Genomic DNA, 18,532 nt, shown 5'->3' on the forward strand with positions numbered 1-18,532 from the left:
AACAGCAGCTAGAACTTTGCACAACCCAACAGAAAAATTGCCACAACACGACAGCAATTCACAAACACAAAAGCAAATCAACACAACAGGAAATCGCTACAACACAACAGCAATTCACAAACACAAAAGCAAATCAACACAACAGGAAATCGCTACAACACAACAGCAATTCACACACACAAAAGAAAATCAACACAACACTACAGCAAATTGCTACAACAGGACAGCAGTTTGCTACAACACAACAGCAATTCACACAAGCAAAAGCAAATCACTACAACACGACAGTAATTCACACACACAAAAGCAAATCAACACAACACTACAGCAAATTTCTACAACAGGACAGCAGTTTGCCACAGCACAACAGCAAATCACTACAACACGACAGCAATTCACACACACAAAAGCAAATCAACACAACACTACAGCAAATTTCTACAACAGGACAGCAGTTTGCCAGAGCACAACAGCAATTTGCCACAACACAACAGCACATTGCTACAACATGACAGCAATTCGCCACAACACGACGGCAAATAGCTACACACGACAGCGGTTCGAACTTCGCACAACCCAACAGCAAATCACCACAATACGACAGCAATTCACAAACACAAAAGCAAATCAACACAACACGACAGCAATTCACCACAAAACAACAGCAATTTTCCACAACACAACATCAATTTTCCACAACACAACAGCAATTCGCCACAACATGACAGCAGTTTGCCACATGACAAATCGCTGTCATGTTGTGCGATTTACTGTCATGTTGTACAAATTGCTCGTGTTGTGCGATTTGCTGTTGTGGTTTGCACTTCAGGACCCCCGTACCTATGTCAAAGACCAAGACAATGCCCATGCACAAAAAACTGTGTACTGTGCAAAGGGAATGAGACCCAAAGTTTAAAAGCCACAACCTCAAAGGCACAGACTGCTTCATTTTGAAGCCTTGAGTGAGGAACAACTAACAAGCCCTTTTCAGAAAACCTCAGAGGCCTATTTGGTGTGTGGTTGTAGTAGTTAATGCGGTGTCTGTGAGGATTCTCAGTCATCCAGATCATAGTTATCCAAAGAAGGTTAAAGTCAAGGGCAACTTGACTTGGTTGAAGATACTAGAAGACATTTCATCCCTCATCCAAGGGACTTCTTCAGTTCTGACTGACTGGTAGGGAAACTAAGCTACTTAACGACACCACTGAGGTTAAATAGCTGAGCTCCCAGGTATATTTAGATATTTCTTAGGATTTTTTTTCTTGCACTTTGCTTGTCACTAAGGACATTATTGCCTAGTGAAGTTTAAATCCATGTGTTGGAAAATAAATGCTGCAACAGGTATATTATTCTGGCTAATCCAAAAATGGACAGAGAGCTTAGGCGGGCTGAATGAAGCATGGTTGCTGAACCAGCTATCAACCTGTCACCCACCTGTCACTCAAAGCCTTAATATAATTTAAATGGGAAAGTTACATAAAAATTCATCCCCTGCACAGTTGCCATGACCGGGGAGATTAGCAACAGAGACAAAAAACATTTTATATACCAGGCTGTAAACATGTTCATTTCTGCTGTGAAGCTTGTTAACATAGGGGTCAATGGGGATAGACTCCCTTTCAGAGCAAGCCTCAAGTGGCCATTCAATGAACTGCAGTTCTTGCACATTGGCTTAATTTGGTGTGTACATGTATGTGTGAAGGTGGGTTTTTGACAACGCATAAATACAAGTGGAAGATTAGTCCCCTGATTTTGTGACAGCTCAATGACAGGACAAATTCTTCATTATTGAGTAACTGCAACAGTTACACCTTTGATTCGACAATGAATGGAAGTTGGTGCTACAGTACAGCAATTTATATATAATTTAAGATAAGAAAATGAGCAGCAAGAGAGTGCTGGGACTACATTTGAGTGTGAAAATGAAGCAGGACACAGATAACAGTGGTGCTCCACCGATTAATTTACAAATGGAGGGACAAAAGAGCAGAGAGAATGATAAGCGACAGATCCAGAACTGCATATGAAATCAATCAAATGAGCGGCACAGAGAAGATAAAGCAAATAAAGATGTGACTGATTTGAAGACGGATTGAAGGAATGGAAGTAAATAAAGACGCAAAGAGGGAGATCAAAACAAGAAGAGAACAAATAACAAACTGATCTAAGTTCAGCCAGGGGCCAGATGCATAAACTGTATGTGCACATGAACTCTGCACCACCACAGCGCTGAGATGATTTACATATCATTGTGCTACACATGTCTTCATTATCCCTGGTCATAAATAAATCACTATAGGATTTCTACCAATGTAGGAAACGCCTGGGGACACAAGGCCCTTAATAATGGATAATGCCCTGTCTTCTGGACCACAGATTAGTGGATTAAAAAGAGGATGTGGATGTGTGTGCGTTTGTGTGTGCATGTGTTTATCGATGGAAAGTCCAGGATGCTAAAGGCCAGCTGAAGAGAGATAGCCTTCTAATTAACTGCATTATCTAGCTGCCCAACGCAAATGGGTCATGTGCAACTGATTAAACAGTAAGTTGCAGAGTTGTCGAGAAAAGAGGAGGAATGAGGAGGAGGGGAGGGTGAAAAATGATGGGAGGAGAGAATAATGGCTTGAGATGGAAGGATAAGATAGATAAAAAACAAAAGAAGAAAAGGAGAATAAAAATAAAAAAATGGATAGAGAGATAAAAGGAAGAGAGAAGAGTAAACCAGATAGAAGATTAGGAGAGTCAATAGTGGATAGAGGCAAAAAGAGAAGGTGAAGACAAACAAGATAAAGATAAAAACAATGCACAGGAGAAAGACAAGAGTTTTGAAAAGAAGAGTTAGGCAGTAAGAGGAAGGGAGGGAGGGAGGGAGCCGGTATTGCAGAGGAATGGGAGATGAGATGAGATACAAGGTTAACACAGGAGGGGAAAGAGAAAAAGAACAATGGAGAGGTATTGCTTAAGAGAGCAGAAAGACAGTGATGTGATGAAAGGTGAAGAAAGGAGACTAAAAAAAGCAAAAAAAGCAGAAGAGAGTAACATAGGAAAGGAAGGGGGAGTGAGGAGGCAGAGAAAGGAGAGGAAGGGAGGGACATTTTACCTTAACAGTCATCTCCGTAACAAAGATGGCAGTAAAGATGTAGTTGGAAATTGTGAGAAACACCCTTTCCTGTAACAAAAGGAGAGAGGACAAAAACTGAGAGAAATTAAAAGGAAATAGTTTAAAGGAAGAAGGAAAAAGAATTTAAAAAGACAAAACGAAGTCGCATCTTGGGAAGAACAAAATGTTAAATAAGAAAGATTGACTGCACTTGGCTTCACTTTTCAAAGCAGGATATGAGAATCTTTTCTGGTCACTTGCTGTTGACTGAAAAAAGTTCACTGACTTCATTTGTCAGCTTTTTTGCTTTTAAATTAAAATTTGATCTTGTTGCCAAATAAAATGCCAAATTTGAACGCTTCAATGATGTGCATTCCATTCAATGTTTTGGTGCTGCTTGATGCAGAAAAGTGGCTTGATGCCAGAATCCAGTTAAAGCTTGGAGCAATAGAAGCAAGGATGCATTTTGAAAAACAGCTTATTAATGCAAACAACAGCTTGTTCACAAGAAGAAGAATACATTAAAATTACAACCACAATTATCTACTCAGCTTTTTCTCATATCAAATTTGTACTTGAAAGATTTCGACACTGAAATAATGTGGCGGAAAATAAGCACCACAGATTTGTCAATTTTGTGTATTAATGTTAGGCAATTTAAATATATATATATTATCGCCAATGTGTGAACAGACTGCCGACATTCTAGGTTACCTATAACTGATTTCTATTTCTATTTAAAGGGCTCGTGATGTTTTTTTCTGGGAAATCAGTGCCAACAGTGTGCAACTCTAGCTAACGTTAGCATAGAAGTGGAATCCACTAATGAAAACAAATGACCAGCACAAAGTCCAAAGTCAAGACTAACTTTGTTTTTTTAGCTGCCTAATGTTAAAATACTTTGTCGAGTGGATAACATTATCTAATTCATCCATATTCCCAGGGGCCGATCTCACTGATTGGCTGGCTTGCCGTTTGCAGGTTGCTTTGCCAGCTAGCGTTGCGATGGTTGAGTTTGGTCCGGCTGGTCTGGCTGTGTGATAGGAAGATGCTGTGGGCAGTGATCGTCTCGATGTCGCTGTAACCCAACCCTGAGCTTCCTTTTCATTCAACACTAATGGGCCCAATTTAACCCGTGTGTATAATTAATGATTGCTCTCCACTAGCCTAGAGTGATGCAATGCAGGGGTGGCCAACTAGCTTACTGTAACCTAAGCTAGTCTGGGTTTGGCCGGCTAGCTGAGGCTTGGCTCTGCGTAGTGGGTCTGGCATTGGTTGCTTCGAGGCATTGGCTGATGGGGTGATTTGCCAATGGTCAAAATAAAATATAGCACCATACAGTAATGCTACTCAAAATATGATTCAAATTTATTTTCAAGAATCCAGTGTTCATTTCAGTGTTCAGTCTATCATATTTTCTGTTTTGTTCTGATGATTGCTCATGCTTACATGCCAGTGGGGGCACAAGCATGCTGACTGCAGTTCACTTAATGGCCACTGGTTTCATTAACAAGGAACACATGGAACCTTTAAAAAAAACATTTTATTTTCATATAACTGTTTTACATAAAGTTTTGTATTAGTCAGATTTTGTAAGATCAATATTTTAATAGACAAATGGACTCACAACACATGTAGCTATTTACCACGACTAATATATCCTTTAAATGCTTAGTAGCTCCAGAATGATGAGGGATCTGGAGGAACATAGTTCTTACCAGACTGCCTTGCATTATCTTTGGCCTCTCCAGAGCCACCGTGATGCAGTTGAGAAAGATGAAGGCCAGGACCACATAGTCAAAGAGCTTATGGGCAATAATGGACTGGCAGAGCAGTCTGAACCTGGAGAGAACCCAAGAGAGAAACAAAGGCGTTAGGTTTAAGAGAGAAAGGGAAATATATGAGGAGGCTGTACGATTTGTTCAAGAATTGTCCACAAGGGTATGCATTCAGTTGTAACTGCATCAAAACAGCTTAAGATTTTTCAATGGTCCTCCAAGGCTGTTACAAGCTGTGGTTCACTTGTTGTTAGGCAGTGAATAATTTTAAGGAAAAAACAAGAAAACATTGCTCTGTTACATACATTTATATAAGTATGTGGACTTTTCGCTTTACATTTTTGGTTAAATGTTAAATATGTTTGCGTCTTCTAGCCCTTAACAGTTAAATAGATGAAACGATCTGAAAGTTTTGAGGGGGAAATTACTCTAAGGTGGAACACACATATGCAGTTTGGGTCCTGTGACAAGAACCACTGGTGTAGGGACTATCTCTGAATAGACTTTACCATCCTTAGACACCTGCAGTGTTGTTGTCAAATCGTCAGCTCCAGAGCCAGTAAAGGCAGCAAGCAGCAGTAAGAGTGAAGCCCTCAAACATCCCATCTCACCTGCCAGCTTAAAAGGGAGCAGAATATACCTACAGCTGCACCTGCTCCCTGGATGAGGAAATCAATCTGCTAATCTGACTGCTTTTCCTCCAGACCTGGCAACTCTGTCCCTTTTATCTATTGATTTAAATCTGGCAACCCTGTCCCATGATATCGATCGTGACCAGCGGCATTGCTGGCGTAGGCACTTATCCCGCCTGAGACACAACTTCTGTTGTTGTCTAGTTTCTCATTTTGTTTGTTTGTCTGCTTCTCTCACTTGAATCCTACTTAGGCACACTTGTTAGAGCAAACACACATATGCTTACACACACATTCAGGCATATACAGTACACTCAGGCATAGACGCACATATGCTCACACTCTCCCACATGCACATATGTAAAGTCACCCAGAAACACATGCAAAAACGCGGAAAACAACACTACTAGCGAAATGGCCTAATGCTTGTACACACACACCGCCAACACACACGGCCCTTGCTTGACAGATGGCACCTGCCAGGATGCCAAAACACAGCCCTGGGGCCTGGCTTCCCTTAAGTGCCTATCAGCACGCTGGGAATCGGGTGAGTGAGCGATCGGATGACTGAGTGATCTTTCTTTCATGTTGCTTTCAGGGGCGTTTCTACCACCAATGCATTGAAGGCTGGGAGAAAACATAATAACACAGACAAACACAGATGAATAGACACAGACACACACACTCACAGCCCAGAGTCAGTAACATTGTCTAGAGAAAAAAATGCTGTGGAGGAAATACACAGAGGCATCACTTTAACAAGCCATTTGTGAAACCAGAAGACAGCAGTTTTCCTGTGTGATCAGACAAATGGTTTGACTATGACACCCTGTTCTTCCACATTATCAGGACAGAGCTGGTAACGTTTGCTAACATTTGTTTTCAGGGCCATTGGTTTTGCTTGTCGACTCATCTTTCCACACTCGGTTTCTGTGCTGAACAAAAAGGCTTGGCAGAAACATGTTGCCAAAGCAAACTTTCACAAGTACTGACGCCTCCAGAGAGGTGGTTTCTTTTCTCACTGAAAGGTTAACCTTTTTTGCTCACTTTTGATTCAGATCTATTCTCACTAACCATTGTCAAGTACACCAAGGTTTTCAAGGTCAATGAGTTTTATGGATGTCACTTGTTTATTGGAAAGACGTTTCATGTCTATATTATGGAGTGGAGAATCACAACAGTCCATGTAGACCTACTTATCTTCTTATGAGGACTGAGGCCATCAGCATCTCTATATCTATTAAAGCCCCCAAAAACTTGGCTTCAGGTACTTCTCTATAAACTGAAAGACTCCTGACTAAATAAGCACCATTATCTAGGGTGGGAACTACAGGGGAGCCAGGGCGAGCTTGGCTCCTCTTAATAAATCACAAGCTATTCCTCAACATGATATGTGAAATTCTGAGGGGTCTAAAAAATATTGACAATATGCTATTGACGCGCATATCTATTTTTCTTTATCTTAATCATCATGCATAAAATTAGCCTATTATTGATGTATGATTGACACATGAGGGTGATTCATCACCAGTTCACTTTAATAAAGATACCAGCATGCATGATACTCTTGTCATCACCATCCTAATGTGCCAGAGCAATATCATAAACTTAACTCACTATAACTAAAAAAATAATAATAAAAACTAATAACTAATAAAAACTTTCTTAGTTCCATTAAGTCTGCATGCCAATTCACCATGATTCATTTAAGATAAAGCACCAGACAAAATGCTGGAAAAGCTTTATACAGCAAGCAGGACATACCTTCCCATCTCATTTCAGCCGGTAATGCTACTGACAGAAAAGGCCGCAAGTGATTGCATGAAAACAGAATCTCATCACTCCTTTAGTCCATTTTAAACCTAAAGTGAGCTCCTCCCCACAGCTCAAGTGATTAGATTTAGATTCGACTTAAATGTTGGTAAATCCAGATTAGTATACGGAAGTACTTAACATCACTTTTTTTCACAACTGAGGTCCACCTACCTCAAACCAGCCAGAGCACAAAAAAGAAACACAGAAATCTTTAATGTGAAATAAACAAAACTTTGGCAGAAAAATCAAGTAGGATCCCATCACTCCTATTAAGAATCTGAAGTTTCCACTCACTTGTTTTGAGGCGAAAAGAGATAGACAGACCACTCCTCTCTGCTTTCACACCAGTCTGGCTTGTACACCTCCATCATTTTCTGGATACGGAAACACAAACTCTGCATGTAAGAGGAGGGAAACAGAGATGAGAAGAATGGTGGGAATATGTTAAAAGGTCAAATTACCAAGCAAATCAATAAGTAATGCTTCATCAGTGATACATATCATCAGTTTTGTGTTTAGATCACTGTATTTCAGCTCATTAGAGCATTATTAGTGCTTAGAATTGTCAAAGGTGCCACCTACACCCATAGCAACAGTATGTGCAATATTTATCTTTTTTCAGATTATGCTTTTATTTAATTCTTTAATTTTACCCCCAATCTATCCATAATGTAAATACTTTAAAAATGAATGTGTTCACCCAGATTCAATTAGAAGATTTCTGTCATGCTTGGAAATTTTATAACATGACTGCAATGTCACTGCAGAGGTTAGATAAGCTAATACTGCTGCCTCATTTCTACCCCAACTCCCACAATGATTATGATTTATGTTTTGTTTAGTTTTCAGTATTATCTCGGCATATCAGGGAACCAATAAATGATTCCCCATTTATCCGCAACTGGCTGGATCCCTGAGTGGAGCCCTAAAGCTCTTTTCTCATTTTGACACATAACCAACAACAATAAAAAAATACATGACTGCTTTTTCAGCATCTCTCATAAAGCTAAAGTATCTAGTTAAGCGCCTCATCCCCATATCATTAATGGAATAAAGTAGCACTGCATAATCTTAAGAGGTGGTGGTCATTCATTTATTTGTTGCTTTTATGGCATTTCTTCTTTATTGAGTTTATCCGGTGACTTACATAATCTGTCTCTTCATCAAGGTCTGCTCTGTCTTTGCGTGCGTTGACTTGAGGGAAAACCTCAGCCATGAGCTGAGTGTGGGGACCTGGTGCCTTGCCATTACAGTCCCGGTGGTCCACTCCAAAACCACTACCAGCCCCAGACCCCCCAGTGATGGATCCCCCTGCACCAGACCCACTCCTCCTCCCAGGGTCCGGGTGGAAAGGGGGAAGGCCTGGGGGCTGTCCGCCTGCCCGAAGCAGCTCTGGGAGCTCCAGGGAAAGAGCTCGTCGATCCCTCCTTGCAGCAAAGTGTCTGGAGAGGAACAGTGGGGGTGGAGGTGGATGGTGTGGGGGTAGATGATGAGAGTGGTGTGGGTGGGAAAGAAGGGATTCCTGCTCTGCGGCATAGGTGTAGGAGTGGGGTGAGCGGGTGCCGTGCACACGGAGGCTGCCTCCCACCAGAGGTGTCCCACCAAACCTGTAGCTTCTCCGGCCCAGGCTGTTTGAGCTGGACCTTTAGAGCACAACAGTACAATTAAGAGCTATTTAATATGCATGAAAATGTATGTATGTATCAATAAAGAGTTAATCAATACTTTTCTACATATTAAGAGTTTAGTAAAGCTAATTGGGTAATAAAACAACAGCAAAGGTTTGATGCTTCCATGTAGGTAATTAAGGTTTAATGAAAGTATTAAGAATTCATTAAGGCAATAGCTGAAATCAGTTGCTGAAAGTAAATCAAATGGTCTACCTGCGGCTCCATGCAGACTGTGGATGGGGAGGGCGACCCCAGTTGTGGTAGTTTGAACTGCGACCATGGCGCTAGAATAGACACACAGCAATTCATAGTAATTAGTAATTACCAATAGTTTACACCCATTGCAACCAAATCCATCCAAACACCAAAAATCCAAGAAACACAGAGACAGAGACTGGACAGAGAACAATGTCTACAGGAAAGCATGAACATGTCACTGCTAGAAAAAAATGCATTAATTCTATGTTATTCCCTATTAAAACTACAATGTGACATAGTCCATGGTAAGGCATCCCATCCCTGTGGACTGACATCTTTACATCCATCTCCCTGACTGTTGCAAAGAAACCTCACATTTCCCAGTGAATGCGTGCTGTGAACACGTGTGTCAAAGTCCATGCTAGAAGTCCGAAGCCACACAAGGGTTCAGAACATCAGACAGGTCGCAAACATTAGTCCCACATTGGCCACATTTAAATGAAAAAGCAAATGCAATATTCAATACAGTTTACAGACCGACTTGGATGTACTTTGTCCCACCATAGCTACTACAATAATGCAAAAAACACAGGGCTGGTGAAGGAAGCTGCTCTGGGTGAGAGGTTCGTGGGCTACAGCGAAAGAGATAGTGTCACAGAGTGCTTGGAGTCTGCGGCAAGCGTGTGACAACCAGCAGTGGCAACAGTGGGAGTCCTGCGGTTAAGTGAAGTGATTTACTGTTTTTGTTTTGCACTGTGTGCTAGTTTGCTATCACTACGTTTGTGTTTATCAATTACCTTAGTTCCCTTTAAAAAGGACCCTTGTTGCTCGCTTCCCTTTTGGGAGTTGTTTTCTGTTTATTGAGCGTTAAGACACTTTGTTTAATTATTGTAAATAAATTACCCTTTTCTTTGCAAACTTACTCCTGTTTCCTCGTCTTCTTCTGCCCTGGAACAATTATTAATTGTACTAACCTCCTCCCCCTGGGCTTCTGAGGTTCGTAACACCCACACTTAGAAATTACTGTTAGTCCCTACATCAAAAGTGAATTCTTAACTTGTTAGCCAGAAATGCTCTTAAGCAAGCATTACCCACTTCCACCTGCAACTGAGATGCTTAGTGGCTGCCAGTATGTACTGGGCAGAACCAATATGTTAATATGTAGCTACTGTATAGGGGTAAGTGGAAAAGAGCACACCTGCTACTGTAGGTCAATCATGTATCAATAAATAAATGACTAAACAAATTAAGCAAACTGGGCTTTTTAAATGAGATTGCAGTGCACTCAACAGGCTGTCATCAGATTCAATATGCAAACCCCTGAGTGCCTGTTCCACTTAAAGGAACATAACCAGTTCTGTTTGTTTCCGCATGTCCAATCCTCTTACCATGATGGACCTAATTATGTTTTACCCATGGAAACGTACGTCACCAGTCAAAGTCTGAGCTGATGCTGTATACCAGAGAATCTATGCATCCGTTTCTATAGAAACTGTGGTGAAGCGTGCACGCAAGCTGTTAAATAACACCTTGGTCCACACAGAACTGCACTGCGGATCACTCAAGTGGAACATTGCATGTGAATGTGTGTTTTAGACACCAAATATTACCGTCAAGACAATTTGTTCCACTCTATATGGCATAAACCTCAGACAATAGCTGGTACAAACATACTGTGTATTATGTGGTCAGGCTCTTTCTTTGCTACCACACATACTGCACTATAACAACAGAAACATTCTCTTATATTAAATGTAACTGAATGTCAGTGGCAATGTCTAATTAATGGGATGGACCCCTATTCATAAGCTGTTGCTTCTTGGGAGTCCATTTTTCACAATAGAATACACTGTTATTCCTGATCAGTGGTTGGGCAGGCTATTTTGAATTGTGGTGTACTATAGTAGTAGCTGCAGCCTTGAATAGTGATGTGTTTTGTACTACATAATTTATACTGCTTCTAAAATGTGGATGAGTAACTGAGTAATTACTTTTAATTGATTCTCACCCTTGGCAAGATATGGGCTGAAATGGTTGTGATGCCATCGAGCTGGTGTGTAGCCAAAGATTTCTTTCTCCCCATTCTCTAGTGACTTGTGTTGACACTGGCTACAAGTTCCCACGAATGTATCCAGCACCAGTTGACATGCTGCATCTTATTTGCTTGTAACTCGTATTACTATATTTAGTGTGGGAAATGTGTTATAGTTCTTGGCTGCTGGAAAAAGTAATATATTTTGTAACTTGTCACTTCTGTAATATGCTGCCCCCAACAACTGCTTCTGATGTAGCATTAATTGCAATGTGTGATATTGTGGAAATAAATAAATAAATAAATAAATAATAAATAAATGTGTACCTCTGCACCAATGCAGTGTGTTACAGTCAGTGAATAGCTATTGATTTCTGTCTAATTTGGCTGACACTGAACAGAGGATAAGTACTATATTGAAAGCAAATTACACTGATCCAGGTTGTGTGGTAATTAGAGATAGCCTTAGTGATAAGTAATTGAAGGGAACATGTTGCCATCCTGTACCCGTTCTGTATTTTTAATATTATTCCTTGGACTGAAACCTTTTCAATTTCACTTCTATTGACATTCAAAAATATTTAATAAACATTACACAAGTTCACACAATATTCCGTATATTAATACAAAAACAGTCAAAACCATGTACTGTAATTCCCTTTCAGTGAATAATGCAACTATGGATGTTTATTATATATTATTTTGATCTTTAACTCAGCTGTGTACTTCTTCCAATTCTTTATGCATCAACAGCTTGATTTCATCAGACACATTGACAGATACCCCCAACAAAGCAGCACATCCATTAGACTGATGAGTGAAATTTTGATTGTGCTGCTACACAACAGAGAGATGCATCATTCCCTCTGAGTTTCATCTGAGTCCAGTCGACACTGTTTGATAGACTGTATAAAACAGCGAAACAAACAGATGGAACTGTTTCATAGGTCCAAGTGTGATTCTGGCAAAGAGAACCAAACACTATCAGGCTGCTGATAAATCTGTAACAAAACTTAAATAAAAATCATAAATTTCTTCATAACCAACTTTCTTAAATTCTTATTATTTTTGTTCTTTTGCCCCAATCTGATGTAACTGATGCCTTCTGATATCAAATAACTTGGAGTGCTCAGAGAGAAGAGGAGGAGACTTCACAGTGAAGTGGATCTTCCACATCCACTTTGTTTAACATCATAACCTCTACAGTAAGAGCCCTGCTAAACTCTAGCTTATCATCTCTCTAGTTTTCACTCCCCTCTATCTTCCTGTCACTGCATAACCCTTCCTCACCACCTCTTTGTTCTGTTTCCCCTTCTCTCTGTCGTTAGTTTCCTCTCTACTTCTCTCAGTTTCTCTGATTCAATAGAAAAGGGGAACAGTCAATTAATACAAGTTGCCATGGCAACTGGATGCAGAGCCAAATATTGCAGAGGTGTTTCAGTTTCACTCTCCTGAGGTTCTGGTTCAATAGGTACAACACTAGGGCACTTCTACTTAGTTTGGATATTTTAGAATCTACAGTATATGTTGACTACATGGTGCCAAAACTTTCGGATGTGAATAAGGATTAATTGGAACATACAAGACTAATAAAATAAAAGTGTTCCTTGCTTGTACTCTTATTATCTAATTAGTGTTGCTCTTTTTCGAAACTTCCTTCTATGTTACCCTCTGGCCTCAGAAGTGACCCTCCTGTAAGATATTCTTAGTACACTGACTGAGTCACGACTTATCTCTCTTTAAAACTGAAAATTATTTATAAATTGTTGATTGAAATTGTTGGAGAAATGTTGGCAGTGATGCAAAGTATACATATAATTTAGAGTGAATAGGCTTTCATCAGTCTACAAATGCATGTCAGTGGATAAGAGCATGACTGCGTACTAGAGAGAGGGAGCGTCTCTCCAGGCTGCTCTTGCCCAGGCTCATCACACTGCTCTTCCTGGACTCGATGGTGAAGCTCCGTCTCTCTGAGGAGTAGGATCCCCTGGGCCCTGAGACAGCACCCAGCTCCAGGTGGCCATTGGGTGTTAGCGTGCAGATCCTTGGGTCTAGAGGTAGTTAAACAGAGAGAACAGTTAAGAGCGTTTTTGTTGTTTCTTGGGCCATCCATCTTTGTTTGTTGCCAACTCAATGTTCGACCCATTTGGTGTCTTTCGAAGGAAAAACGTATTGTCTCATACCTTTACACTGTTGAAGCTGTCTATGCCTATGTTGCCTAGTGATTTCTTACATTTTCTAGAATGATATTTGCCTTCTGGGAAGAGATGTAGAAGTTTCTGCTGCCACACCACCAGACAGCAGAGCAGCTTTTTCTTCCAAGCTATCAGACTTTTAAACTTAAATTCATACTCAGCACTGCTCCACTGAATATAGTTTATTTATTTTTACCATTTATATAATTGCTTTCATGCTACTACTACTACTACACCACTGTATATTGTCAGCTACGTAGCAGAAGGGAGTTACAAACTCAATTTCACTTTACAACCTCTTCTTGTACCTTGTACCCTTGACAAACCTCAAGCAATGAGCTTTAATCTGCTGTTGGTTATACATATAGATTCAGAGAGCCTCAAGTGGAAATACACAGGAAAAAAGTATTAGTCTTGGTTGACTTCTTAAGCAATAAAGCGATAAAAAGCAGACACTACACTACCCACACATCAAAAGGAAAAGCCAAACAACCGGAGGAACAGCTATGCTCTGTAAGTGGACAGACAGTAAAACACCTTGTTTTATTTCCATTTATGTAGGAACGGACTGCAGAGTTTCATCTTTTGCTTACAGTGCACAGCAGAGATCACATCTCCTCTGCAGCAGCAGCCCACTCATACTGTATAGAAGTGATTTCCCCTGTCTCTGAACTCATTTTTAATCCTTTCTGAACCGCGTTGTTTACTGGTTCGGCTGGATAGCTGGAACAGGTTCATTGTGAGCTCTAGATAAAGATTGTGCAAGTGTGTAAGCCTTTGGCACATAGTTCTGTCTTACTTTTGTTTTTTGGGTTGAGCACATCTAGCTTCTTGAGTAAGCGTCACTGGAAAACAAAGACTACTGGCTTATAAGTGAGATGCAAGCAGATTGTTGGGCACGTTGTTCAGTTTTGACATGAATGGGGAAATCTGTGATTTGTATTGTGGTATTGGTGGTGAATCATATTTGAGACACAAATTTTATTTTAAAATCTACCAAAAAAAAAATTTAACTTTTGCACAGTTATTTTAACTGTACTAACCTACTAATAACACAATAGTGACATATTCATATATTTTTATTTTATTTATATTTTAGTTGTGTTAGTTATATTAAATCACAATTTACAGTAGATGGGCCTTGTATTTTAATTTACCACAAGCCACTGACTCAAATAAAACATGTAATTATAAGGGTGAGAGGGAAACATTCCATCAACTCACCAGACAACTTTATGGAGTCGTGTTTCTCGCTCTCGTCAAAGTTAGAAGAGGAGCGATCATCATCTGAGTAAGAACGAGTGGCATCACCCTGCAGATAAAAGGAGGTGAGGGAAACAGAGGATAGAAAGAGAAAAAAAAAGGGAAGTACATAGGACTCATGCTACTGGGACTCTCAAAGTGTACTAAGGGCTCAAGACCGCTTATCCTTTGTGTAATATCAGTCAAAGCAACAAACTCTGCTCTCTCCCACCAACTATCAAACATATTTGAGGTTATCAGGGCAGCAAAGATCTGTGATGTGTCTAAAGATTAAATCAGTAAAACCCCCAAGCTACTAACACAGTACTCCAGTAACTGCACAGGTTTGGTTAAGACCAATGGGATTTTCCTTTTTGTCTTTACAATAGGGACATCTGGAGTAAATTGGTTCAATAATCCCTAGTGTGTAGCAGTAGTAGACACTGTGTGAATGAGCGGAAAAAGTCAGAGAGCCGTGAGAATGAAAGACAGAGAGACAGAGTGAAAGACGGATTGCTTTCACACATCATCACCACATGTCATGAATATGGTAAAGATTTGATCTGTGTATGAAAAGTCAACTGGATTACTCAACTGTGCTACAATTTTCCAATGATATCATCTGTGAGTTTGACAGCTGATGTCAGATAGACAGTGTTTTCCATTGAGATGGAAGGCTTCAGGAATTTCAATGTGTTGAGTTAAACAAAAAAACTAAAAAAAATTTGATTGCTGATACAGCCTCTGATAAATACCATGATTGTAAATTGTATGTGAAGTATAATTATTAGTGTAATTATTATTTAGACAGTAACAATTAAAAAATATATGCAGAATTTTGCCTGCATAACCACATACAGAAACATACAACAAAATTAATGGATAGAGGCGACTTTCAGTCTTCTAGAAATATAAAAATCATGTTGTAATGGATTTAGTCATTCTTGTTTTTGTATTTCCATTAGAGATAAATATGATTTGTGTTTTCACCAGTGTTCTCATCATGCTTGAGGTAATATAAACTAGAAGTGTAATGTTGCGATTAGGGCTGACCCCAAATAGTGGAAGATTCGATGCTTTGATGAGCGGCGCCTGATTCAACTGTCAATTTCACAGTCAAAGCTTCGCAGTGAAACAAGGATGAGGCCATTTTAGCGATATGGGGGTGCACAACGTCTGATTTTACATATAATTACCAGTTTTCTCCCAGTAAGTTAATATACAGCCTATTACAATACACATTTCAACCCTAGGTCGTCAGTATGTGTAATGGCAGAAGACACTTGCAGAAGAGACGGAGCCCCAGCTTCACTGGTGTTGTGCTGAGTTGCCCGCACCTCGTGGGACTTTCAGATAATTTATCACCGTTTTAAAATAGCCGGCTACTTGAAATAGATGCCCGAAGAACCGCGACATGCATGCAGTTGTCAGCAGCACGGCATACATGCAAGACTCTGCACAAGACCAGTGAATGACAGGCAAGAGAGAGAGAGAGAAAGGGGTCTTCAAAAAGCCTCAGTTTAGCTGGAAATTTACAGTGTAAGTTGAATGAAAAGAGACTGCAGCTCCTCAATATTAAAGTGGAGCTACCGTGTGTAACCCCCTCCCTCCGGCTTGCAATGGGCGTGCACAAAAACACACATGATTCAACTATCAGTCGACTATAGGCGGGACTTGACGATTCTGATTCGACTATGTAAATCCATGGTCGGGGACAGCCCTAGTTGTGTTGGAGTCAGTCAATAGGGTGGCTGATCAACTTCATATGTGCAATTTTTACTTTTCTTTCACTTCCTGCCCTGTATTGTGTCCCTCACAAACCCCCCCATCAATGACCTTCCCATTCCCCACTCAGCAAAGAAGTATAATAACTGGCACTCATGTGTGGTCTTGTTGTTTAGTCTATAAGTATTTGGTGTATATGATGTGAGAGTGTTAGTTACACTGTGAGTAACTCTATGCATTTCAGTCTCCTATGAAAATCAGCAGGACACAAGAGCCTGTGTTTATTTTAGCTGTGAACGTCACTGCCAAAGGTTGGAGTCTTTAGTCTTTGAGAAACACTGACTGATGGATGTCAGCTGTCCATAGGAGAGAATGCAAGGATGGAGAGATGGAGACAAGCTAAATATAGAAGTTTATGTAAATCACATACTACTGTAAAAGTTCAACATCAATTTACAGGCCATGTTTCCTTAAATAACCAGACTTCAGAAGCTCAAACTGTCTAGAAAGAGGGTGAGTGCTGTCTGTAGTGACTTTTCTAGCCTTCTTTCTCATTCTGTCAGAATATATTTGAGTCAGTTGTTTTTGAGGATGTCCTACTATTTTACTAGCCATTAACACTGTCCTGTTAAACTGTTAAGTACAACTGGCTCTGTTGTTATGTCTTCTTTATTGCAAAAGATTAGCTCGTTTGTCTTTGCCACATTGATTTCTAGCTCGCTATCTTTGCATCATGTTTCAATGGCCTTTACATGTGCTAAATAAGAGGCCTCACCAGAGGGGTCAGTTTTTTGTAAGAGTCCTACTAAGGCCATATCATCTTCATATTTTATCAGCTTAAAGGTACTATTATTTATGGAAAATTAATTTGTGAATAGAGAAAAAAGCACAGAGGAAAGAACGTTGCCTTGTGGGCAGCCTGTACTGATAGTATGCACTCCTGACAAAAAGCCATTTACACATACTCTCTGAGGGCGACAGGAAAGAAAGTCTCTGATCCAGATAACCAAGGCCTTATCTATCTTAATATTGGCTAGTCTTTGCAGGATAATATGTAGCTTCATAGAATTAAATGCTGCACTAAAGTCTATGAATAGAACTCTAGCTAGCCCTTTAGGGAGTGCGACCTGTTTTGAAATAAGGTAAGAGCTTGTTGATTTGCTGCACTTCATTGGCATCTGTTAGAGGGCAATACATGTCAGCGATAATTTCAAAATATTTCACCTCTCCTGATAGAAGTTGAACCTAATTAACATTCTTAAAAGGATGTAATGAATAGCAATGAACACACCTGGCCTGGGCACCCGAATCGTCATCAACAATCAATTTATTATGGAAACAACCTTACATTGTGCAGTTCGAGGCCATGTGGCAATAGCAATGAGTTCCCTTACCTCTGCCTGAAAGCCTTCAACCAAGATGGCCACCAGCAGGTTGAAGAGGACATAGTTTCCAAAGGTCATGAGGGCCACAAAGTAAAGAGCAGCAAGTGGTGAAGTGGCTGCCATACCATTATACAAAACTGCATTCCAGTCCTCTTGAGTCAGAATCTGAGAGAATTAAATTGATAAACACACATACAGAGTGTTAATAGTAGTAGACCACTTAAAAATGTATTAATTAAATATCGATAAAAATGCTTCATGCATACAATAAAGTGTACCACAAAGTTCAAGTATGGTTCAAATATGTTTAGCACAACAATTATTACTAGCGCTGGGCAACGATTAAAATTTTTAATTGCGATTAATCGCATTGTTATCCGTAAAATTGAATAATGAATTCTAAAGTAGTGTATTTCATTTAAATTTGCTAATATATAAACAAAAGTGCAATAGCATTTGGTTTGCAAACACTTTAAATAAGCAAGGTGTTTTTTAATAGCAGTATTTCCTTTACACAATAGTGTCGTGTTCTGACCTCGAAGTGAGCTAGGCTAACTCAGATTACTTCTTCTGGGTGTGCGTGGGTGGAAATCACTTCACACGACAAGGAATCTCCGTTTATGAACTTCAGCAGGTGAGTACAGAGATACAGCTGTTTACTCTAGAGAAGGCAGTTATGCTGGGTTGTGGACTTGGCTAAACTCGGGCACAGAACAGGCTAGCAACAACAATCAGGCTAGCAATGTCCGTGCGATGAGCC

The 18,532-nt window shown here is 40.0% G+C and overlaps 1 protein-coding gene across 1 annotated transcript in view; it reads right to left on the bottom strand.

Annotated features, from left to right (window-relative positions):
* The window catches only part of LOC119898797 (voltage-dependent T-type calcium channel subunit alpha-1I-like), a 112,124-nt gene that overhangs the window by 64,095 nt on the left and 29,497 nt on the right, over window positions 1-18,532 (bottom strand). The window contains exons 8-15 of the mRNA XM_038713032.1: window positions 17,782-17,937; window positions 14,645-14,732; window positions 13,110-13,276; window positions 9,209-9,279; window positions 8,473-8,968; window positions 7,620-7,720; window positions 4,819-4,942; window positions 3,101-3,169 (exon numbers count right to left, since the gene is read on the bottom strand). Coding sequence (XP_038568960.1) covers window positions 3,101-3,169; window positions 4,819-4,942; window positions 7,620-7,720; window positions 8,473-8,968; window positions 9,209-9,279; window positions 13,110-13,276; window positions 14,645-14,732; window positions 17,782-17,937 — 1,272 coding nt within the window. The remainder of the gene's footprint in view (window positions 1-3,100; window positions 3,170-4,818; window positions 4,943-7,619; window positions 7,721-8,472; window positions 8,969-9,208; window positions 9,280-13,109; window positions 13,277-14,644; window positions 14,733-17,781; window positions 17,938-18,532) is intronic.

This window comes from Micropterus salmoides, unplaced genomic scaffold (genome assembly GCF_014851395.1).
Source record: "Micropterus salmoides isolate LMB-PRFRI ecotype aquatic unplaced genomic scaffold, ASM1485139v1 Ms_hic_scaffold_12, whole genome shotgun sequence".
NCBI classification, from domain to species: domain Eukaryota; kingdom Metazoa; phylum Chordata; class Actinopteri; order Centrarchiformes; family Centrarchidae; genus Micropterus; species Micropterus salmoides.